The 22,425-nt window shown below is 50.8% G+C and overlaps 9 protein-coding genes across 9 annotated transcripts; 3 read left to right on the top strand and 6 right to left on the bottom strand.

Moving 5' to 3' along the window:
- Positions 1-119: 119 nt before the first annotated feature.
- On the bottom strand, positions 120-1,999 carry P153DRAFT_420675 (uncharacterized protein). The gene is made up of 5 exons (XM_033672261.1): positions 1,757-1,999; positions 1,559-1,704; positions 1,380-1,507; positions 698-1,330; positions 120-648 (listed from the first exon to the last, which is right to left on the bottom strand). Exons 1-5 carry the CDS (start codon positions 1,964-1,966, stop codon positions 497-499), a joined length of 1,269 nt encoding a protein of 422 aa, XP_033527117.1. The 5' UTR covers positions 1,967-1,999; the 3' UTR covers positions 120-496.
- A 212-nt stretch (positions 2,000-2,211) lies between these two features.
- P153DRAFT_364017 (tubulin-domain-containing protein) lies at positions 2,212-4,287 on the bottom strand. Its single transcript, XM_033667497.1, has 8 exons — positions 4,202-4,287; positions 3,920-3,978; positions 3,719-3,869; positions 3,585-3,672; positions 3,463-3,534; positions 2,909-3,412; positions 2,660-2,852; positions 2,212-2,611 (listed from the first exon to the last, which is right to left on the bottom strand). The coding sequence occupies exons 1-8, from the start codon at positions 4,211-4,213 to the stop codon at positions 2,335-2,337; spliced, it is 1,356 nt and encodes a 451-aa protein (XP_033527118.1). The 5' UTR covers positions 4,214-4,287; the 3' UTR covers positions 2,212-2,334.
- Positions 4,288-4,521: 234 nt separating this feature from the next.
- Positions 4,522-8,208, bottom strand: P153DRAFT_364019 (uncharacterized protein). Its single transcript, XM_033667498.1, has 2 exons — positions 7,071-8,208; positions 4,522-7,022 (listed from the first exon to the last, which is right to left on the bottom strand). Exons 1-2 carry the CDS (start codon positions 7,734-7,736, stop codon positions 4,764-4,766), a joined length of 2,925 nt encoding a protein of 974 aa, XP_033527119.1. The 5' UTR covers positions 7,737-8,208; the 3' UTR covers positions 4,522-4,763.
- Positions 8,209-10,758: 2,550 nt separating this feature from the next.
- P153DRAFT_382355 (uncharacterized protein) lies at positions 10,759-11,520 on the top strand (the record flags this gene model as incomplete). The annotated part of the gene is made up of 2 exons (XM_033670134.1): positions 10,759-10,808; positions 10,857-11,520. The coding sequence occupies 2 exons, from the start codon at positions 10,759-10,761 to the stop codon at positions 11,518-11,520; spliced, it is 714 nt and encodes a 237-aa protein (XP_033527120.1).
- A 203-nt stretch (positions 11,521-11,723) lies between these two features.
- On the bottom strand, positions 11,724-13,345 carry P153DRAFT_382356 (putative MFS transporter; the record flags this gene model as incomplete). Its single annotated transcript, XM_033670135.1, has 4 exons — positions 11,724-12,545; positions 12,605-12,682; positions 12,731-13,109; positions 13,176-13,345. The coding sequence occupies 4 exons, from the start codon at positions 13,343-13,345 to the stop codon at positions 11,724-11,726; spliced, it is 1,449 nt and encodes a 482-aa protein (XP_033527121.1).
- Positions 13,346-13,709: 364 nt separating this feature from the next.
- On the top strand, positions 13,710-16,211 carry P153DRAFT_382357 (fungal-specific transcription factor domain-containing protein; the record flags this gene model as incomplete). The annotated part of the gene is made up of 6 exons (XM_033670136.1): positions 13,710-13,840; positions 13,897-14,471; positions 14,523-14,554; positions 14,607-15,894; positions 15,969-16,109; positions 16,162-16,211. 6 exons carry the CDS (start codon positions 13,710-13,712, stop codon positions 16,209-16,211), a joined length of 2,217 nt encoding a protein of 738 aa, XP_033527122.1.
- A 745-nt stretch (positions 16,212-16,956) lies between these two features.
- P153DRAFT_382358 (uncharacterized protein) lies at positions 16,957-17,507 on the top strand (the record flags this gene model as incomplete). Its single annotated transcript, XM_033670137.1, has 2 exons — positions 16,957-17,130; positions 17,157-17,507. The coding sequence occupies 2 exons, from the start codon at positions 16,957-16,959 to the stop codon at positions 17,505-17,507; spliced, it is 525 nt and encodes a 174-aa protein (XP_033527123.1).
- A 367-nt stretch (positions 17,508-17,874) lies between these two features.
- On the bottom strand, positions 17,875-18,805 carry P153DRAFT_393700 (uncharacterized protein; the record flags this gene model as incomplete). The annotated part of the gene is made up of 2 exons (XM_033671255.1): positions 17,875-18,587; positions 18,661-18,805. The coding sequence occupies 2 exons, from the start codon at positions 18,803-18,805 to the stop codon at positions 17,875-17,877; spliced, it is 858 nt and encodes a 285-aa protein (XP_033527124.1).
- Positions 18,806-20,880: 2,075 nt separating this feature from the next.
- Positions 20,881-22,366, bottom strand: P153DRAFT_354207 (uncharacterized protein; the record flags this gene model as incomplete). Its single annotated transcript, XM_033666492.1, has 2 exons — positions 20,881-22,168; positions 22,218-22,366. The coding sequence occupies 2 exons, from the start codon at positions 22,364-22,366 to the stop codon at positions 20,881-20,883; spliced, it is 1,437 nt and encodes a 478-aa protein (XP_033527125.1).
- Between the last annotated feature and the right edge of the window lie 59 nt (positions 22,367-22,425).

Below are 22,425 nucleotides of genomic sequence, written 5' to 3' on the forward strand. Positions count from 1 at the left end.
CATCGGCGAAGCTTTTCCAAGCCCGTTGACGCACCCGGACCCAGCTCCGCCATGCGCTTTTGAAGACCCTTCCTCACACACGGGCTCAACCGGCCTGAGGGCCATGGCATTGTTGCAATATCCATATTCTCTATCTATGCCCATTCTTGAAGATCAAGCACATGACAAAAGGACAAGCCTTCGGCTACCCTGGCAGCCATCGTCCCTGCCTTGTTTTTACTGCTTTTTGCGAGAATAAAGAAAAAAACAGTCTGGAACGCTGCATGTGCATGATTCCTGATGCTGTGGCTTCGTCATAGCCGTGCTTTCTCTGTCCTGAAACGTACACAAAACCTATTCGACCACTCGTCTCCCAAGCTAGAGAACGCTCGACGCCCAACAGAAAACACTTCGTCTCAGACGCCTGTTGCGCTCTCCTTTCTGCTCTACTGCTCTACTATTTCCCTGCTTACTGATTCCCTGCTTACTGATTCCCTGCTTACTACTTCTCTACTTACTACTTCCCTGCATAGCCCGTCCTGGCCTCATCCTCTTCCGTGCCAAATCCGCCCCAATGCTCAAATTCCTCTGCAAACTTGACAGCAGCTTTGAGATAGTACTGTGACGATTCACCCCACGTCTCCTCCGCCACCTTCAGCGATCGAAGTGCTGCACAATCGGTTAGCCATGTTGAAGCCCCAGCGCAAAAGCCACACACCTTTAACAAAATGCGCATCCGACGCATTCGGCCCATTCAGCGCCTTCTGCATGACAAATTTCCAATTCCTTCCCTTCAACTCATACCCATCGATGCGCCCAACATCAAGTCTTGGTCGCGTCTGCGCAACATACACAGCGAGTGTGAAGAGCCACCACTGCCTCACAAGGCTCAGGTGGAACTTTGCCGGCACCAGCGGGAGCAGGATGCGCACCGCATGCGACGAGGTCAGCAGGTGCACGAAGAAGAAGTCGAATTTCGTGTCCTCCGGCGCCTCTGTGCCTACAAGAAGGGCGACTGCGACGTCCTGAGACGCGTGGAATTGCTCCTTGGGATCCGACAGATCCCATGCATTCCAGTATTCCAACAGTGCGTCTTCGCGCTCCTCGAACACTCTTGAAGTGTCGCCGCTGCGGTGGTCGTACAGGCCGTCGAACCGCTTGTCTTCTCGGACTTGGTTGAGGAGGTCGAGGAGTGAGGTCGATCGACGAGGGCTGGGTCGCGTGTACGCCGGATCGTCAATGTACTTGTGGAGGGGGCTATAGAAGCAGGCGGCGAGCGCCAGAGCTTCAATCGTGACGGTAATCGAATCGAGCTCGTAGGCGTATCCAAGATGGATGAGCGGGTGAGCAACTAACGCGCACATCAGCAACGCGCACGCAAGAGCGCAACATACACATACGTCCCGAGACCAACCCATTAATCAACGGCTCCTTCCCACCCAGCAGAAACTCATCCAGCAGCTCCGTTAAATGGTACTGAGTAGCCACAAGCTGGTCCTCGAAAAAGTCCACAAAAGCTCGCTGGTACCTGCCACCCGTCAGACCCTGCACAAACCCCCAGTCATGGGGACATGTATACTCTCTCTTGCCCAGAAATTCCCTCCAATCCTCCTTAGAGATTTCTCCAGGAGAATCATGCCACGGCTCAAGCACCTCAGCCTCCTTCTCGTAGATGTCGTTTAAATGCTCCGCTGTTGCGCCCAGAAGGTAAGCCGAGCCCAGAATCTACAGGTCAAGCTTAGCAAGCCACAGCCTGCAAAACATGCGAGTTGCATACGTGTGGTGTATGGTTGTGAAAGCGCAGGTCGTTGTAGATGATCGAGTAGTTGGCATGGTTCGCTTTGAGCAGGTGCTTCAACGTTCGCGGTCGTTTTTCCGCCGCGGTTTCCGTGTCATGGATTTCTACCGATGGCAGATGGATGGCTGGGTGGTTGCCGCCCTCAAATCGAAGAAACGAAGGCAGCGAGATTCTGGGTAGGTTGAACATGGCGAATCCCCCTGTGGTGTGATGTTCGGGTTAAGATCAGTTGCGGGGAACAGGCCGAGAGAGCTGCAGCTCGCGCGCCTTTCTCTATGCGGTATGACGTGATACACGAACTCGCGAACTCACGAGCTCTCGCAACAATAGCCAAATTTAGTTGAATCGCATACTAAATATACTTTGCGTAATCCCGCATGTAGCACACGGATCGCGTCCCGATACGTGAACAAAACAGTCTTCGAATTTGACATGTTCGTGTTGACATGTAAATTGACTACATAGCTACCCCTACCCCCAATGGTGCACTGCTCCGACAACCTGGCATATTGACCCAAACAAGGTGTCCAATCCGCATTTGCACAATGGTATAACACTTAGTACTCGCCCTCCTCAACACCCTCCTCGTCGAGCGAGTCGCTGGCAACCTCCTCATAGTCCTTCTCCAGGGCAGCCAGATCCTCACGAGCTTCGGAAAACTCTCCTTCCTCCATGCCCTCTCCGACGTACCAGTGCACGAAAGCACGCTTCGAGTACATGAGATCGAACTTGTGGTCAAGACGAGACCAGGCCTCGGCGATGGCGGTGGTGTTGCTAAGCATAGACACGCTTCGGTCGACAGCGGCGAGTTCGGAGCCGGGGACGCTGATGGGTCTGCAATCAATTAGCATTGCGACTCCAGTAAAAGGTCAGGAAACGCACTTGGTGTAGTTGATTCCGAGCTTGAAACCAGTAGGGCACCACTCAACCAAGTTAAATGAAGACTTGGCCTTGAGCGCACCGGCTGCAGCAGTGCAGTCGCGGGGAACGATGTCACCACGGTACAGAAGGGCAACGGCCATGTACTTTCCATTGCGCGGGTCACACACAACCATCTGGTTGTTCGGCTCAAAGCCTAGTCGGATTAGCGATGCACAACAAACATTGCAGCAGGGGTAAAAGTAGACATACATTGCATTGTCAGGTCGTTGACCTTGAAGCTCTCGTGGGAGCTCCTCTTGGCAGAGATGACAGGTGCATAGCTGATGAGAGGGTAGTGGATACGCGGGTAGGGCACAAGGTTGGTCTGGAATTCGTTCAGATCGACATTGAGAGCACCATCGAAACGCAAGCTGGAGGTGATGGAGCTGACAACCTGGGCAATCAGACGGTTGAGATGCTCGTAGTCGGGACGGGGAATGTCCAGGTTTCGACGGCAGATGTCGTACACGGCTTCGTTGTCGACGAGGAACGTGCAGTCGGCGTTCTCGATAGTGCTATGGGTGGAAAGAACGGCGTTGTAAGGCTCGACGACAGACGTAGAGACGCGAGGCGCAGGGTACACGGCGAACTCGAGCTTGCACTTCTTGCCGTAGTCGGTCGAAAGACGTTCGAGAAGGAGAGCACCAAAACCAGATCCTGTGCCACCACCGAACGAGTGGAAGATGAGGAACCCCTGCAGCGAAGAGCAGTTGTCTTTCTCGCATTAGCGAATGTACGCGACAAAGTAGCCTGGAAATGCTCACCAGCGACACGACGAATGCGATCAATCACACTGTCGACCATCTCCTTGCCGATGGTGTAGTGCCCACGAGCATCTGCCCCAGTCAGCAACCCTGCCGTATGCCAATGCCTTGTGAAGACGCACAGTTGTTGGCAGCGTCCTCCTTGCCGCTGATCAGCATCTCTGGGTGGAATAGCTGGCGGTAGGATCCAGTCCGGATCTCGTCGATAGGCTGTTGCTATCAGCATCACCCTCTCTGCGAAGGTTCCGAAACATACAGATGGGTCCAAATCAACGAAGATGGAGCGCGGAACGTATTTGCCGTTGCCCGTCTCGGTGAAGAAGGTCTCGAACGAGCCGCCCTCATTGCGTGCCTGCGCCTCTGGGTCGGGGCGACCGTCTGGTAGGAGGCCATGCTCGAGGAGATACCTGCAGACGCCTTGTTAGGCTTTGCGTACGTAGGGTTCGGGGGAACGTACAGCTCCCACGCGCTGTTACCAAGCTGTATGCCAGCTTGGCCGATATGGAGGTGGCAGATCTACGAAGCTTGCCATTAGCAAGTGGTCACTCCAGACATATCCAACGTCTTTCAGCGCAGACTATACAGCTCGTCGGCCCCAAGCCATCCCTCCGGCGCATAACCAAGCGCATAGACAGCTCCAAGCAGCGAAGCTCTGGTGCTGCCTGGCGCCAGGCTAGTGGGATTCAGGGTCTTGGGGTGCAGAGAGCTGTAGCAGGGCGGTCAATGCAGATGAACATACCTCTCCTCGCATGGTGAATGTTCAACGCTATATCTAACAGGCTGGAGAAGAGTGGCAAGGTCGAAACCTGGGGTGTTGGGTTAAGAGGGAAACCGGCGGTGAAGAGCAAGCGCGTTAGTCGAGTGGGGTACATTGCAGGGATGCATTGGCTAGCGAGTGGTTCAGGGACAACGCGGGAACGGCAGCGGCCACATTTGTAGTGAACTACAGAGTCAAGCCCAGGCGTCTTCCAGGCTACTTCCATGTGCCTTTCAGGGTGCCACTGGACTGTTGGCTTGGACTGTGATCAGAAAAAAGTGTCCACAAATTCATGACTGTACAAGGTGCAGATGGCAGTGGTAGTGTTCGATCTAATTTCAACAACATATGCTTACATGCAGACGAAATCTTCTAAGAATTGGCACAAGGAAATTACTATGGGCAAGGACCATGGCGCACTGCCTTCGGACTGCCATTAAGCCAGCTCAAAAACTGGCACGTTACCACAAACCGCTCGACTGACCACACCCGCTAAACGACGAAAAATACTTATAGAAAGGAAAGATGTTGAAAAAATGCAAGTCTAGTGGAAGCGCCTCATCTCGTAGTTATCAGTCTGGGCCCGAGATGGCGCAGCGAAAGGCATCTCCGAGTCTGACGTGCGCGGGAGCCCCCCAGAGGATGATGGAACACGTAAATCATCATTGCTCATCCTCATAGCCCTTGGGCTGACTAGCCCAGAGCGAGGATCAAGCTTAGCCTTGCCTTTGGGAGACTCACTCTCGGGGATATCCGCCATGCCTGTTTCCTCGTCGCCATGACGTCCGCGTCCAAAGAAACGATTCTTGTGGACACGCTCTCGTGCCTGCTGACTGCTGTCTGTGTTGACGCGCTGGATCGAACTGGAAAGGCCGCTGTCGTGCGAAGGCCTTGCGCGGTCTGTGGATCGTGAGGGAGAAGTTACTCTTACGACGGTTGCTCGTTGACGAGCTGCATCTTCTCGATCGTCCAGCACATCGCCGCTTGGATCGTTGAGCACCATCGATTTCATGCCGAGTGAGAAGTCGACACGACGACCCATAGCTGCTATGGAATCTCCGCGAGAGCGACCAGGCTGCCGAAGAATGGAAGCATGACGAGCCGGTGCGGTACCACCAGGTGATAGCTCCGTGGAACCGTCGCCCTGAGATGGTACAAATGGCGCATCTCGCGGCTGATCGTTGAGGTGCCCGTCTGGATTGTCGGGGGTGCCGTTACGTCCTACACCTGCCGTAGCAGGATTCTGCATATTCTGAAGATAGACGGGGAAAGACTCCTTCTGTCCGGGATAGCGCATGCGAGGTCCTTCGATTCCACATTCTTGAATGGCAACCGTCAGCGCGCAGATGAACTTGTTGCGGCGCTGGAGACGGAGCAACTCGTTTTGCCAACTAGACTTGTAGAAAAAGACAACGTTCAGTTCCAGCCAATGGACCTCTTGTACTGCCCTCAACTCTGTCAAGATGTTGGACTGATATTCACGCTTCTCCGATGTGACAAATTCCAGAAGGGTCTGACGAAGACGGTTGATCTGTTCCAGCGTCGTTCCAAATTTCACGATAATAGGCAAGGCCTCGGCCAGACCGCCAGATCGTCGGTGATTTAGGATGAACAATGTGTTCAGGTAACTGTTAGGTGCCTGGACAACGTGACCTTGCATCTTCTTGAATTCGGTATAGAAGAGGGCGATTTCCTTGACGAAGTAATCATCGCCCCTGCCCAGATCACCAGTGTTGCCATAAACCTGAACACGGTCCCCGACATCGTAAGGGTGTTTGACGAAGACGAAGATGCATGATTGCAGGAACTCTTGAGCGGTGGCGGAGAACAGCCACGACAAGGCCAGAAGGGTCGAACCCGCAGACGTGATGACCCCGGCAGCCGAGGACGAGATCAAGGAGACGAAAACGATGATGGTGATGATGAACACAATGAACATGAATACATCGTCAAGCTTGCTGACGACCGAGTCCAAATCCTTCAGCGAAGCCGTGATGGATTTGCGTTCTCGACCAATTTCGACACAGACGGCCTCGAGTTCTTCCATGGATATATCTCCATTCATGTCCTTGTCAAACATGGAGAATGCTGCTTCTGCTTCATCATCACTATCGAAAGCGTTTTTGAGGTCTTCCGAGTGTACGGTCTCCGTTTCTGGGCGCGAAAAAGTCCGATACAAACGACGGGCAAGGATTTGAGCACCACTAGTGCTGGCAATGAGGGAAAGGACGACCTGGTTAGGATGACGGCTGGACGTGACTTGGCGTCCAGTGAAGTCTCCGGCAATCTTTCCGGCCACATCTCCAAATCGATTGAGACCGAGTTTGATATTCTTTTGAGCCTCCGTCATGAGCTGACCTGGAGTGCGGGCGCCGCTTGGAATATCGTTCTGTTCGAATTCGGAGTCCTCCATGGCGATCTTTTCTTTGGAGTATTTATACAACTTGGCAAGGCTTCCTATCTGGAACTTGTTGAGGTCGATTCTGTCTTGGTATGTTCGGAGATGGAAGTTGATTGCGATGAGTTGAATGATGACCTTTTCGACGAAATTCAAGATGAATCCGACGAGGAAAGCTACAAGAACTTGGTTCATCTTTGACTGCCAATGTTGCGTGCTCTTGTCACGGCGATTAATATTGTGGTTTTTCATGGTAGGAAGGAACGAGATTTCGATAGCCAGCCACCAGAAGAACAGGGTTGCTGGTAGCTCGAGTTGTTTGCCCATGTCTCTCCACTTCTTGCTGTTGTTTGTAAAAAGACTGGCAATTGTGCCGATTGGCCAGGGAAGGCCTTTTGCGAGGAGCTGGTTCTCGTTAGCTTGTGTGACAGGATAGGATTAAGATGTACCTACTCTGCCAGCCCAGAGCGTCAACCAAACAATCATCAGCCAGATACAGAACCAGGTGAGTGTCACGCCACCGACGTTGGCGTTTGGGAAGACAAAGGCGCCCAGCAACAAGGGAATGAGGATTATGAGAACCAGAGGAGTGATGTATGTGAAGTACCTCACTAGCCAACTCGAGCCATGGACCTTCTTGATGAAGACGGAAAACTTGGTGCTGGGATTCTCCGGAGGCTTGTACTTGGCAGCTTGTTCGTGTAGTGGATTCGTAGCCGCATCGAAGTCGTCTATCAGATCGTCGCGTCGAGAGCGCACTCGGTTCATCGAGCGGCTCACGGACTCGCCCCGTTGCAGTCTTTCGTTCTTAGAGATTTCTTGCTCAATCTGGAGCACTGTCAATTCATCGTCGAGCCTGCTAGCCTCCTCCCGCGACTGAGACGGCGACTGCACACTGTCGAAAGCGTGGGGATCGTGCATCGTCTCGACAGTCAGATGTGTTCCTGATCGCGACCTGTTGTGCAAAACCGGAGGCTGTCGCAAGTTATTCGAGCCTTGCTGGCTTATATCTTCGCCAACAAAGGTGCCGTCGTCATCCGAAGAGCGCTGGGTGGGAAGGAATGTGTTGCTGTGCATGTCGTAGGTCGGCTCGGGCCGTTCGTTGATGGGAGTGGTCATGGCTACGGATTTCGCTCAGGCTCGAGGCCTTGAATATGTACGTGGTGTGTGTGGCAGGCAATGGTTCCAGATTGATTGCGTAGTTTGTGAAGCAGAGTTTAAAAAAAGCTCCAGCGAGCGGGATGACGTCGTTAGTGCTTCTACTGTCTAACTTCGACTAATTTTCGATTCGCTGTGGATAGGTGACGGTGAAGGACAAGAAATAGTGGAAATAATTGACAAAGTGAGAGAAGATGGCGGATCAAGGTAATGTGGTGTAGATTGTAGATAGATGCTCTGCGCACGTCCGCGCGGGAGCTGCTCGTCAAATACCTATCAAGGATTCTCCTGAAATTGCCAGTCCTTTTTCGACACGACGACCGCCTTTTCCCCGCCCAGTCAGTCGTCGATGAAAAACTGGGTCGCAGCTGCTGAGACGAGATTGACATCGACGGCGACTTATCGGGTGGAGCCGACGTGTGTTGGGACCAGATTCTAGTGCAAAGCTCCCGCATTCGTACCACCCAACAAGACAAAAAGAGTACTCCGAATACACGCCTAGCGAGACTTGGCGCACGCGCTAAATTTGGATGGCGAAAGGCTTTGTTTCCCTTACTGAGTCTGCCGGCACATTGCTCGGAAGCCGGATGAGGCGCTTCTACAGACCGTTGATTCTCAAAAGGTGCGTCATTCGCCTTCCACGCTGCAGGTCCTGGGCCGTTGTGATTCGTGCGTTGCCATGCACTTGCGCCGCGCGTGCTGCACACTTCTATTTTGGAACGAGCTTGGGATACTTTCCAAAGTAGGTTGTTGTTCTTGTGGTCGCGACTATCAGTAAATCTCCTTGGACCTCTCAGCGTCTCTGTCGTTATCTTGCACGTTGTTTCGAATCCTGGTGGCGTGCGGCAACGCACTGATCCCACCAAGACCCCTACACTACAACCTTCGAATGCATTGTGGGTCCTCGTGGGGGTGATTGAGCATGGCTGCAAAAGATTTCAGGAGAAGGCTGCGATATCCGTCCTTCAAGACCCGCTGAATCTCACCATTCCCAATTTTCTCCCCAGAAATCAAGCAGATCGTGTTCCTATGGGACTTACGTCCTTGTGCAAAATCATTCTGGATCTCTCGCAGTCTTCGATCTTCCGATCCTCCACCTCCGTATGGTGGATCGACGACGTGTTCTGCATGTGTAGGTGTGGGCCCTATTGTGTCATACCTCGTGTTCCAACAGCACCGAATTGTGCAACGCGTCGTCCCTCAATATATTATGGGCTGTCTTATGCTGGCTCATTCGATGTAACAACCATGTGTATTTTCAATCGCCAACCTGAAAGGCCTCATATACGTGCTGCGAGAGTATATGAGTTATTATCTGGTTGTTGAGAAGTGAATCATTTGCCTCATCAACCGTGAATTGATAGATGCCATCAAAACACCGAATCGGCACAAATGGTGCGACCTTCCTTCTGCAAGGAAATAGTCACTATGAAAATACAAGGTCATCGCGCCAAGGACCCATCGCGACACGGATGTAACCCTTTCTGTCCTCTTTCTCCGTCCCCTCTTTTTCTTCTTTTCTCCTGATCAAAAAACCTCGTCATGAAAGCCCAAAGCCAAAGTATTTTCAGAGCTTTGAGCAACGCCATTCTGGATCCCTGAGAGCACGGTGGCTCCCCGTTTGTGGCCTCAAGGAAAGCCTGGACTTCCTCCGCAGAGTAGAAATCTTGTGGGCCACTGAACATCCAATCCATCGGCCTCGTGAAGAGCTCGTTATGTTCAGCGTTCAGTAGCATGCCTCACGCAGCGCTTTGTTTTGTTCTTGAGTTGTTGTCGTTGCGGGATAGGAGCCTAGACCGATAAGAGGGTTAGGTATGTTGGGAAGCCTTGAAGATGTTGGGAAGAGACGATTGTGTGTCCTAAGAGAGCATAGAGAGAGCGATAGCTAATGCTGTAACAAACCACAGTCCATGAGATCCTCATCGCAGTCGTAAATCGAAAAACGTCTATGGGTTACTGGATGTCTTCTTGTTTTGATGAACATGCTCCAACTTCCATCCTGGAACTGGCTACTCACGAAAATAGTGGAAAAGGCTGCTACACCTTTCAAGCCATTTACACGATTACACAAAGTTGCCTAACACATTTACGCTCTTATTTTTTTATCAATAGGTGGTATGAGTAAACCGTACAATGAGCGACCGTTAATGAGGGCAACTAGATCGTGCTCGTAACTTCAAGAATCGTCGAGTTGCAAGTGGAAAAAATAACGAGCGAGGGAACAATGTCCTCGATTGAAGCAGAACAAACTTGTCTGAACCTCCTTACGACACGGAACCTTTGGGGTTCTCAAGACCTGAAACTCTTACCTTTTCCGGCTTAATGATAGAGTAGAAAGTATTTAGTAGCGATCATCGCACATATTTTGCGCACCATGATTACTGGTGGCCACCGCACATGTTAAGCACCAGGAAGACTCGAAGTAGTTCGCACAAACGGCGCATCATGCTCATCTCTCAACCATCGCCCAAGAACAGCACGATCAGACAATGTCTTGTATCCTAAAGGGGTCTTTCTCTGAGAAAGGGTTAGAACAGTAGGTAGTGTAAAGCTGAATAAGCAATTCTGAATAGGTCAGTCAGAGGCTTTTGCGATACGTTTTAGGGGAAGCTTGATGCCTTGATCGCCTTTAATCAACTGCAAAATTTTCCACCTCAACTCAGCCGTTCCTCATTCAAGCAACTCCAAGAACCATTGATGTTTCGGGTGGATTTGAGCTCTAGGTAGCAGCACGATGAATTAACCATGATAAAGCTAGAAGTGGGGCGTCGGAACCCTATTCGTCAGTCTGGCTTACGTGTTCCAGGCATCGTCAATAGCACCGTCACCGTTTCCAACCCATGATCTTTTCTTGCATTTTCATGGCATTGCCAATATAAGCAAGCTTTGTAAATATATCTTCTGCATAACTGCAGCGCTAGCTGAGCGCGTGAGATTTAACAACATTCACTACAAATATTCCAGCCCGAAGTCATCGCCAGTCATGCTTGACGATCCGATTTCGATGGTGATTCGAGATGCACAAGCAGCAATGTCGGTCACCACCTTTCTCTTCTATTTAACAGTATTGACGATACTTAGGCTTCAACGCAACCAAACTGCCTCTGCACTACTACGCCTTCCCGCAGAGCTACGCAGTGAGATCTACCACCACGTCCTCGGTTTCAAGCGGATTCGCGTCGTCCTCAGCAAAGGCCGTGCACACACGTTCACCATCAAAACTCGATGTACGTCCACTGAGCCTCTCGGAACCTGGGAATCTCCCCAGCACCTTCTCGCCTTGACCGGGGTCTGTCGTCAAATACAGCTGGAAACATCACGGCTGATCTTCACGCTGAATGAATTTGATGCCCGGCACTTGTACCGCTTCCAGGACCTTGTTACCGCTCTCACGCCGGCCCAACTCAACGCTATCACGACTCTTCGTGTCCAGGTTCACGACGTGTGTCTGGAGGCAAACTCAAACGAAACAGGCCCGAGGTCGTATATCATCCGTCCTGCGTGTCGGCAGATTCTACACGCTCTTAGCGGTTTAGAGCGCGTATTTGTCCAGGAGTGGACCGAGTGGCGTGAGAATGGATATATGGAGGAGATGGGTTTATCAAGCCAGCTCGCGTGCAAGATCATCAAGATGAATGCTCGAAAGGAAGATATGGATTTGTATGTTGAGGATGTGAGCTATGACGATCCATGTGAAAATCTCGGAGTCAAGGAGGAGAGCGTTTTGATAAGAGGAGGGCGGTGATTCAAGTGCGCATCCTGGGACGAGCACAGCTTGGTTTCGGCTACGCAGAAACCGATCTTGAACAACGATTTGCAGAAGGATGGGCATCCCATATGGTACACGATCGCAATTGAAGAGCAGTGTTGAAGGTAAACGTACGTTAAAGTAGATTTTCTTGCTCAGAGTAATCATATATACTCATTGAGGATGTGCGACAGCCACGATCACAAATCGACGGGGAAACGAATCCTCAAGGCTTCACCGTAACGATAAAATAGCCACGGTACTGGCGTGAAGGCAAGGGTGATGAAACCTAGCACGCTATTCCCCCATCCTAGCCCCAGTGTGTCATACAACGGTGCCGCAGCCAGGACCAGGAAAGCACCGAAAGGAGAGCGGACAAGCAGGTTGGCCGCGAGGGCAGAAGCCGCAGCTTCCGCCCCAAAGGCGTCTACCAGATAGATCTGTCCTGGTATGACGACAAATAGAGATCCAAGACCGACGATGAAGGTCCCCGAAATCGGCACGATCCAGTGGGTATGGTATTGAGCACTCCAGCCGTATAGGAAACAGCCGAGAGGAGTGATGGGGCCCATCCACTTCATCAAGATGAGCCGCTGTTCCGGCTTCACAACGGAGGCGCCCTGCTTCTGTCCGAGGAGCTTGTCACTGAGGATGGAAAATAGTACCAATCCGAGCATCATGCCAATACCGAGGCCGAGGTAGGCTAGACCAGCGGTTCCTGCGTCAAAGTCGTAGACTTCCTGGAAGACAGACGGGAAGGTGGTGAAAAGCAAAAATATGAGCCCGAACATCACACCAGTGTACAGCGACACAAGCAGAACAATGGGCGAGAAGACGAGCATCTTGAGTGGGCGAGTAAAGGCACGAAAGAGCGCTTGGCGGGGTGTCTCCCTCCTTGCACCTTTGGGTACGAGTTTGAGGTTCCCAGTTTCTCTGCGCATTCGATTGGTCTTTCGCCGTAGTAAAACGGCAGCGTTAGTCTCTTTCATGAAGATGACCGTGGCTGCGCAGATGAGCCCAGACTAAAGACGTGATCAGTTAGAGACATAACACGAACACAGCACACCAACGGATGGCCTACCAATATCAGAATGATCCGAAACGTCCAGCGCCAATTGGCATATTGAGAAACAAAGCCTCCAACGATAGGACCAAGAACCTAGATTGTCAGCGTAAAGAACCGTCTTTGGTAGAAGGGAAAACCCACAGGTCCCAAGATTGGCCCCATAGTAAACAATGCCATGGCCCGTCCTCGCTGCTCCTGAGGCGTCATGTCTGCAACTGAACCGCCACCGATACTCATGGGTCCCGAGGCAGCGCAACCACAAAGGAATCGGAAAACAAGGAACATAGCAACATTGGTACTGAAGGTACATCCCACAGTGAACGCCAAGTAGACAAAGTTGCAGAAGTAGTAGATGATAAGGCGACCATACAACTCGGAGAGTGGCGCAAGAACGAGAGGACCGAGGGCGAAGCCAAGCACGTAGAGACTGACTGTCATGGCCTCGACAGTGGGACTTTTGATGTGAAATTCTTCAGCGAGCTGTGGTGCTCCGGGCGCGAACATGGTTGCGGCCAGGTTTCTGTGACAACGAATCAGCCAAGATGTGCTAGTGTTATAGTTGGAATAGCAACTGTAGACCACTTACGCAGTGAGTGAAAACAGGCTCACGATGACTATGTGTAGGTTCTTTTTGGAGGACGACCAGTGAAGGGGATTTTCGGAATCTTCGGGGCTATCCCAATCAACGACATTGGTATTCGTGTACGATTGAGCAAGTGATGAGTCTCTGTCGCTACCAGCAACTGATACGACCATGATGAGTATTTGCCAGGGTGTTTCGTGGGTTACCTTTTATACATTTTCGGACCAAAGGCTGCCAGTTCGCTCTTGGGGTTGAGTTTGAAAGGATGAGAATTGGTCTGCTTTTACAGAGGACTTAAATGCCCAGGCAAGGGTCAACGGACTCTGATACCTCCATTTATGATTAGTATGCTATACCCAATACGGAGATGTGGATTTGACAGGACGGCCAATGGAGCGGAGCATCGGAGCGGAGCACCGGAGCGGGTCACCGGCAAGGAACGAGCCGTGTTGCGGGATTGGTGGACCTGACAGGTTGCCTGACTGATCCAAAATATCGACGAATCTTAGCAACGAGTTTATCACTCCTCGCAACAACATGTCTGATCAAGACGAACTCCGACTCCCTGAATGGGGGCCTGGCAAAACCGCAAAAGGTAGAGCACGCTTGCCTTCCAGCAGGCGTCGGGATCGACCACAGTTTTCCTGCAATCTTTGTAAGCAGAGGAAGTGAGTTTCTCATTCACTCGTCTGTTCTAAGCAAAGGCTGTCCCTAATCTCGATAGGTTGCGATGCGACAGACAGTATCCCTGCGGAGCCTGTGGTCTGCGAGGTCTGGGTCAATCTTGTACATACGTACCGAACGAGTCGCGGCCTGTTGGTGGTGAGCAGCGGGCGCGCACTGTGCAGGATAGGATCCTGCAACTGGAAAGCTTGGTGGTTGATTTGATGCAGAAAACATCAGAAAGTCACGCTGGCCAGGAGCTTTTGGTCATTCCGGGACGGTCAAGCACCACGGGTCACTTGGATGATGCTACTAAAACTGCAGGTTTTGCCTCACCTCTCTCTGACTCCGGCAGCATGCAGTTGACTGGTTCGGGGGCGAGCTATGTCAATGGTTCCCACTGGGCCGCTATCCTCGAAGAAATTGTAGAGCTCAAAGACTATTTCGACAAGGAGGAAGAGTCTCCAGCGATCGATCGGCCCTCTGAGTCCTCTTTTCCGGACTGGACTGGTCCACAGCTGCTGTATGGCTGCAGAATGCTCGCAACCAAAGAAGAGATGCTGGCAGCGGTTCCTACGCGACAGGTTGTGGATCGGTTGGTGTCGCGTTACTTCAGTTCGTTCGAAATGTCCCCAGGTTAGTGTGATGTAATATCGACTGTGTTGATAACTGACTCCCGCAACCAAGCCGTCCTGCACAGTGTTCAGTTTCTGGAGGAGGTATTGACGTCCTTTTGCCCAGCTAGCTCATCTTTCGCTGACAGGTTCCAAGTACGAAGACTTCTGGAGAGATCCATCAGAAACGCCAGTCATATGGCTTGGTCTGTTGTTTACCATCATGTGTCTCGCAGCTCAGTTCCAGAAGTTCAGATTAGACCCCTGCTCCCAAACCCCAACAAACCAATCGTTGGAACAGGACCTTCAGAATATGGTAGAAACTTTCAGGCGAAACATCGTGCAATGTCTTATTCTAGGGAACTACGCAAAAGGGGGTCCTTATGTGCTGGAGACGCTCATGCTATACATCGCCGTTGAGCTGCTATCCCGCAATGATGCCGAAATGGGTGTTTGTATTCTCTTGGGCACCATAGTTCAGCTTGCGATGCATATGGGGTATCACAGAGACCCAAAGCACTTCAAATCGATGTCTGCCTTTACGGGAGAGATGCGAAAACGAGTCTGGGCAACCATCGTCGAACTTGACATTGGCATTTCTACCCAGATGGGTCTCCCGCGGTTGATCAAACAATGGCAAACCGACACAACGGAGCCTTTGAACCTGCAAGACAGTGATTTCAACAAGACAACGACAGACATGCCACCATGCCGACCAGAGACCGATCTCACACCGATGCTGTACCGCCTGGTAAAGGCCAGGTTCATGGCAACTATTGGCTCTATATGGGACTTTGCAACCGACATCAGGTCATATGCCTACGACGATGTGATGAAGATGGACAAGAAGCTCCAAGAAACGTACATCTCCATTCCCACATGCCTCAAGTGGCGCTCAATGGCCCTTTGCATTCTGGACTCTCCACAAATCATTATGCAAAAGATGTTTCTAGAGATAATGTTCCACAGAGCCAAAATAGTGCTACATCGGAAGTATTTGCACTGTTCGCCAATGATGACGCAGTATGGATACTCCCAACAAGCATGTTTGGACGCGGCGCTCAAACTTCTCGACTATCAACATGTGCTCCAAGAAGAAACACGACCGTTTTGCCAACTATACCAGGAACGGTGGAGAGTCTCATCTCTGGTCAACCATGACTTTCTTCTCGCAACTAGCATTCTTTGCCTCTACTTGCAGCATGTTGATGGTGTGGTAAACGAGAGCGTCGAAGCATCGATGGTTGAAGGCATCTGGGCATCCCTCAAGCGATCGTACGATATATGGCTTGACTCAAGTAGTTCTTCAAAGGAGGCACAGAAGGCTGTCAAAGCTCTGAGTATAGTTCTCGGGAGCCACAACGCTTGTGGTGAGAGTTCAAACGTCGAAACGAACGCACCGCAATCAACATCCCATGGTATCGATACAAGCTATTATAATCACAGTAAGTGGCCAGTTATGCTATAATTAGGGAGTTGTTTGAATCCGGTAAGATGAGACTAATGTGCGTGGCTTCAGGCAGTTCTACCGAGTTCGGTATTCAGTTCCCCATTCTCGACGAGGCAGTCTTGACGGACTGGACATCTCCGGCCATCGAACCGCCTGGCAGTCTCCAAATCGCGACGCCTGCCTCGGATGTTGGCTGGCAGATGTGGGATGGTAAGCTGAATTGGTGTTGCAGCAAGTCACCAGCGATGTTAATACAAGCCAGCAGTGGACACTCTGGACACCCTACAGCAGCCTTGGGAGGAGATTCCGTAATGTCGTGATGAGTGGTGTTTGACTGGAGCTGTGGTTGTGTCTTGCCTCTGTCAAATTGATATTTGAGTTGGAACATGGCTGAATGATGACTTTTTATGAGGCAGGTTGATTCTTTTTTGAAGGACCAAATTTCCAGGGCTCATGATTGAACAACGTTCGCTAATGAAATGACTACCGAGAATCAGACCCTCCAAGACCTCATCCTCCGCCTGGAGAAGTACGGGTTGGGACGCATCTCCAGCCCTCAATTCCGGGACATTCGCCGATTGGAACCGAGTTCATCCATCATCAGAATCAAACACCGTAATAGACTGGAAATCATGCTTATGGTGAATGTTGACAAAGTCTCAGTCCATCATTCTGGCCGTCATCCAGGATCTTGCTCTCGGGCTTGAAGCCAGCTTGCCACACAACATACACATACCATCCTCGCAGCTCTGGTTGGCCAAATGTAGCGAACTCAACTTATTTCACGATTTTGTGCTGATTGAGCTCGAGTGAGGGTCGATGAGACTAGCCACATTTGGGATTAGTGGCTTGGCACAGCGTTACCGTCCTTCGCGACTCGCCTTCCCTCCACCTGACTCGCCTCCTCTCCACCTGCACGCGACACTCGGTAGCCTATCGATCTACAGCAAAGAGAAACAGCGCAGCTTGGCAAGACTGCTCGATCAACATGCAGGTAAGGGTCATGACGAGCGGCAGTCCCCACCAGCTAATTCGTTCAAGTTTGCTTTGAGTGGGCATGTCGCCGCACAAAACAAGACCAGCCAGCCTCCTAGAGCGAACCAATCACAAGCAGCAGCTTGACCCAGCAGAGGCAAAATTCGCGGACATGGAGAAGACATCAAATACAACAGAGCAGGCGAATGAGGCGGCGAAGAAGAGGATCTACAACCTCGAAAAGCGCGTCTGGCACGTACCGTTGTCCTAAGCGCATACCAGGGCATTCATGGCGATGCCTTCAGTGCGGAGGAGATGCAGCTAGCTGTTAAGGAGCCGGGCTGGGACGTAAAAGCACCATTGAAAGACGTGCAATTGGGGGCCTCTAATGACGCATACACGATCCTCCATTCTATCCGTAGGATTCAGCAGGACTTGATTGACGCGAACGAAAGGAACAAAGGACTAAGCAATGCGCTCGAGGTAACTACAACTGCCAAGGCAGACGTGGACACCATTATCGGCAAACACATATGCAACCTTATGGTCGTCTTCCGCATGAATGCCAGCTTAGCCGACAAACTCGAAGCCAGCTTGTTGGAAGCCAAGCGCAACTTACCATTTAGTAAGTAGTTGCTCTCCGACGGCATCATATAACGGAGCACACAAGCGGTCATATCATCAGCCAAAGTTTATAGAAAGGGTCACAGTCATTCATGAATATGATCATCCTGAACAAAGTATGCTTTTTCTCTGCATCCTTATGGTCTTATGAAGTATAGCCATGAATAGAAAGAATTGTCCCAAATGATCACTCAGTACTCATCGAAGAGAACTAAAATAAGAAAATGTACGCCGCATTCCGATCTGCATAAAAGTGATCCCCACCAAGTGAAGCCTCCAAAGCCTGAACCTGTAGATGAGGACCAGATAAAGTATGTGTCAAAGACACGGATTCGTAGATGTGGTAACATCAAAACTCAGAGCCTACCCAAGATATTTACACGTCGGTCATCTTGGCGTCTGCAATGCGGCCTCTAGCCTGCCATTCCTTGAGCTCCTTGACCAAGAGCAGAACTCGACGCAGTGCCTCATGCCCCTGGTAACCCGTCTCATGCTGTTCGACAACCACCGAAGGCTTTGGGACCTTGACCACTTTCGATTCCCAGGCTGTCCAATCGGGATCCGAAAACATCCCCTTAGGGTCGGTTTGCGGCAAAGACTGATACACATTCTGGGCTCTGCCCCGAATGTTCTTCAGCAGTTCGACGGGCGGGGGCTGTTGAGCCTCGGTGTCGTACTTGAGGAGCACGGCCATGTCCGATGCAATAGTCGCCGAGACGTCGTTTCCTAGATCGTACCATTGGCGGAACGTATCTGCCCTGTCGATGTCTTCGAGGGATCGGAAGCGAGGGGCGTTTCTCACTTGAGGGCTAGATGACGTGTCGTGCACGGGTTTGACGCGTTTGTTGATGCGTTCAAGCTCGCCAGACGCCGGCCTCTTCAGTTCGTCAGAGCGCGCAGCAGGGTTTGATTTCCTTGACGATCCAGACGGATTGTGCCTCTGGCTTTTGATAGTACTGCGAGCCGAAGCCTTTGGCTGCTTCGGCTTCGGTGGCGGCTTTACTATATCACCTGGGTCACCGAACTTCTCGATCCAGATTGGCAAGGCCTTTGTTTGCCAGTTTCCCCCACCATCGAGAAAAATCAACGCTTGGGTCTAGGATGAAGCGCTTCGTACTGCTATTACAATTGTCTAGATGATAACTGCTTAGCAACGACCTACCTTGGATGCGAACTAAGAAGCCTGACTCTTGATAAGTTGAAATTCCAGGGGTCAATGTAGCAAAGGTTTGCAACAGCTCGACAACTACATCCTTGATCAGTGTAAGAGTCTTGAACTCGAGGTCCTGGCAGTATACGCCTAGCATACTCTTTGGTAGATTCAGATTGGGTGATTTTGTGGATTGTAGGAGCCACAAGAATGTTTCGGGGGTTATTTTCGGGGGTCAGCCTACTTCCCTCTTTTGCGCTTGACTGAGAGTTTGAGCTGTAGTAGATGTAGTTTCTTGAGCTCAACAAGTAGAATTGGGTAAATCTTTGAGGAAGTGACCTCTATAATTACATCTCAAACATCGTTTGATTTCGCCATAAATCTCACTATATTATAATTCCTTTCTCCGTTACTTTCTACAGTCTTTAGGCTCTGTTTTTGATACTCCAGTTCAGAATATACATATTTCTTGAACTCAACAACTAATTTAGCCTATTTATCGGAGTGACGTAGGTTATTAATAGGTAGGAATGAAGAGGGGAAGAAGGAGAGTAAGAATTGATCATTTATCTATCTTAGCAGCACTAGCGTGCCAGAAACTTGGTGAATCAAACTTCTCTCACCAGGCCCAACTGCTAGCTGTCACACGCCAGAAACCAGCAACTTCTCGCAAATCTTATCTGCTGGGTTTCGTCAGCAAAGACTCGCTCAACCTTATTGTTGGCCTACGGTCCTATTGATCAGCAGGCTGCGTGAATGGAGTGGTCGGATTGACTATGATGAGTGTGGAAGGCTTGTTCGGGAAAGCTATTCGAGCGCTGGTTCCAGGGTGACGTAATGCCTTGAAGTTTGGGATGCTGCTTACAGTCACTTGTGCTAGTGTGAGTGAGATGCTGTATAGAGAGGCGGGGCCGAGTAAGGTGGAATAACGTGCAGAAATGATTGTATTTTGCTTGGCCTTTTATGCCGCTATAGATACATTACGTGCAACACCCCACAGCCACGCGCTACTACGGTTCTTTACGAGTCACTCCTCTACCTACATATTGTAACTATGAAACGATACGGAGGTCCCTAAGGTAGTGTGATGGAAAGGAAAGAGGATAAATAGCGAAACGTAGGACGAAATGTACTCTGTACCTCTAGCATGGCTCCTGGACAACTTGATCACTCGCAGGATTGTATTTCGGGGAAGGGTGACATTCTATAGAGTCTAACATGGTAAAAGTAGAGCCAAGATAAAAAACTCACGTGTGCTATGCCAGATCCATCATTGTGTAACAGTCATTACACAGCAAATCGAGTAGATATGCAGATGAATGTACAATGTCTATAAACACCTCGTAAAGAGCTGTAAACAGCAGAATGCAGAAACCATCTGTTGAAGTCTCTATACTTTTGTCCCAGTGAATTTGGTCTACTAGTGCGGATAGAGGTAAGGTCCCGGCTTGCTACATTCACTATCAGTTACATTCTACGTCACCATTGGAAATCTATCCCCACTTCTTTAGTCAGCACAGTTAACCTCGCGTGCGCAACGGCCGGCTATGGCGAGACCGGAGATGAAGACATCGCAGACAGACCAGACGTCGCGAAGAATGGCTTCTGCATCTTTTGGCGGTCGACGAAAGGCCGAAGCCCAAAAGGCCTCAGCAAGCAGCGAAGGAGCGACGCGACACTTTTATGAAAACCAGAAAGGCAGACTGGCAGTCCTCACCTCGGATGATACGCGTAGTAGGAATCCTAGAGCAGCATCTAGGCAAAGGCCGATTCGCCAATGAGCATATCAAGAAAGAGACCAGCCAGAAAGCGGAGTCGAATATACAACAGGAGCAACGTACACAGGCCATCTTATTCTCTGAGATTCTATGCACTCTTGACATGACAGAAATAGCCCTGACGGCTAAAGGATTCTGTTGTCTGCGGTTTGATGGATGGGTCAACCCAAAGCCGCGAGAAACAGCCTAGGATCTCTTCTTGACGAATGACCAGTACGACGTTCTCTTGATGACAAACAGGTCAGGTGTGGTTGGCCTCAACCTTCCAGTGGCTTTGGTCGTCTTGCATATAATGTCATGGGTCTTGGCATGTATATATGGCATGAATCACGTAGCTAATTCTCTTACCTTAGCTAGTTCTCTCACCTACACACATTATACTAACACACACCTACCATCCATGACTTGTTGCATTACAGCTTTGTTCTTCCTACTCTCACCCTGAACCCTCTATCTAAGACCTTGGTGCAGTGCGACTGGCGACTGTTGAAAGGAGTTTGGAGAGATCCAAGCCTTCGATCCCAGCTAAGGTATGTGGAAGGTTTGCCATGAGAGCCCCGTTCTCCATGTCTCCGCGCTGGCATTCCTGCTTTGCGTTGATAGCCTGACACCGTAGCTGCATGTAGAAAAGGTGGTGGTCGGTATCGGTTTGATGTTGTAACTCTTCCAGGTTGCCAACTTCGTGCTTCATGTTGCTCTGGAACGGAGTGTGTGCTTCTCGCCACAACTCCAGGGCATGCCAGTCGGCTAACCCAGCACTGGGGCATTGGCCTGGCGGAGCTACGTTAAAACCTCCGTAGCAAATGTAAGAGTTGGTGCAACGCGTAAAGGCCCGCTCGCCGAGCTCGACTTCATCCTTTCCAGCGAAGAAGCAGATGGCGTAGGTGCGAAGCCGGTACCCTCTATACGGAGACACGACATCAAGAGCGGCCTCAACCAACGACACCAGCCAGGCGCATGACTGCTTCCTCATGTACTGAGCATCGCATTCCAAGATGCTCTCGGCATATCCGATGTAACAGCGTGGTACTGGGTGCGGCGTTTCCCACTCTTCCCGCGGCATAGCTTCACACATAAGCTCAATCGCACGGATCCATGTGAACAATTGTCGGACATGCTTGAGCTTGCCGTCAAGATAGTACGGTTCGACGACATTCGATTCGGCGACATCACTATGTGCACTGTCGATCAACAGGACGCTATGGCGGTCGCCATTGGCGTACTTTCGCAGAATGTTGCAGAGCGCCATATAGTCTTGCGGGCTAGGTGCTTCTCCGTCTTCGCTCGTCAGCATTCGAGCGTACAGGGCTGGGGCACTTTTGGCTTCGCTCTGTTTGATCCAATCGTGTTGTTGGTCTGCGAGAAGGCCTGGTACATCGTGGTAGTATTGACGAATCTCTTCGTCATGCTTTTTGAGATCCTTGTGTGCCAAAGACCCATCCAAGAGAGCCTCGAGTATGGTTCTGGGTACGCTGGCAAAAAGCTTACAAAGTGACAGCTGCTGTTGGACGTTGTTGTTGGCGTTGGTGATGTTGGGGACTCGCTCTTCGCTGAAGATGGCGTCAATCAGTGATACATAGCTTCGTCCCAGAGCGCTTGAGTAATTGACTCGCGGGAACCGAGCGAGGTTCTCTGCTTGCTGCTGCGCGTGATTCGGGATGGGTAGGTGAACCAGGTCGCTTTCATCAATGCCCTCGGCATCATCTATGCCCTCACCATCGCCTGACCTGTCGTCTTGACCACTTGAAAACTATCAGTATGTTCAAATGCTACCTTCTGTGCTTTACTTACACTTGAGTCTCATCAAAGCGCTCCCCGAAGTCGTAGACCCTCTCTCGATTGCCTAAATCGTCTTCGGCACGCTTTCGCTTGCCTGCTTCTCTGAATGTGCATGAGGCTAGGGAACTCGAGGTGTCGCAATCGGCCATCTCAATATCCATGATTGACATGATTTTGGCAGATGGCGATTATATAGAAGAAGATAATGTGCGTCAGGGAG

This window comes from Dothidotthia symphoricarpi (genome assembly GCF_010015815.1).
Source record: "Dothidotthia symphoricarpi CBS 119687 unplaced genomic scaffold P153scaffold_4, whole genome shotgun sequence".
Classification (NCBI taxonomy): Eukaryota; Fungi; Ascomycota; class Dothideomycetes; order Pleosporales; family Dothidotthiaceae; genus Dothidotthia; species Dothidotthia symphoricarpi.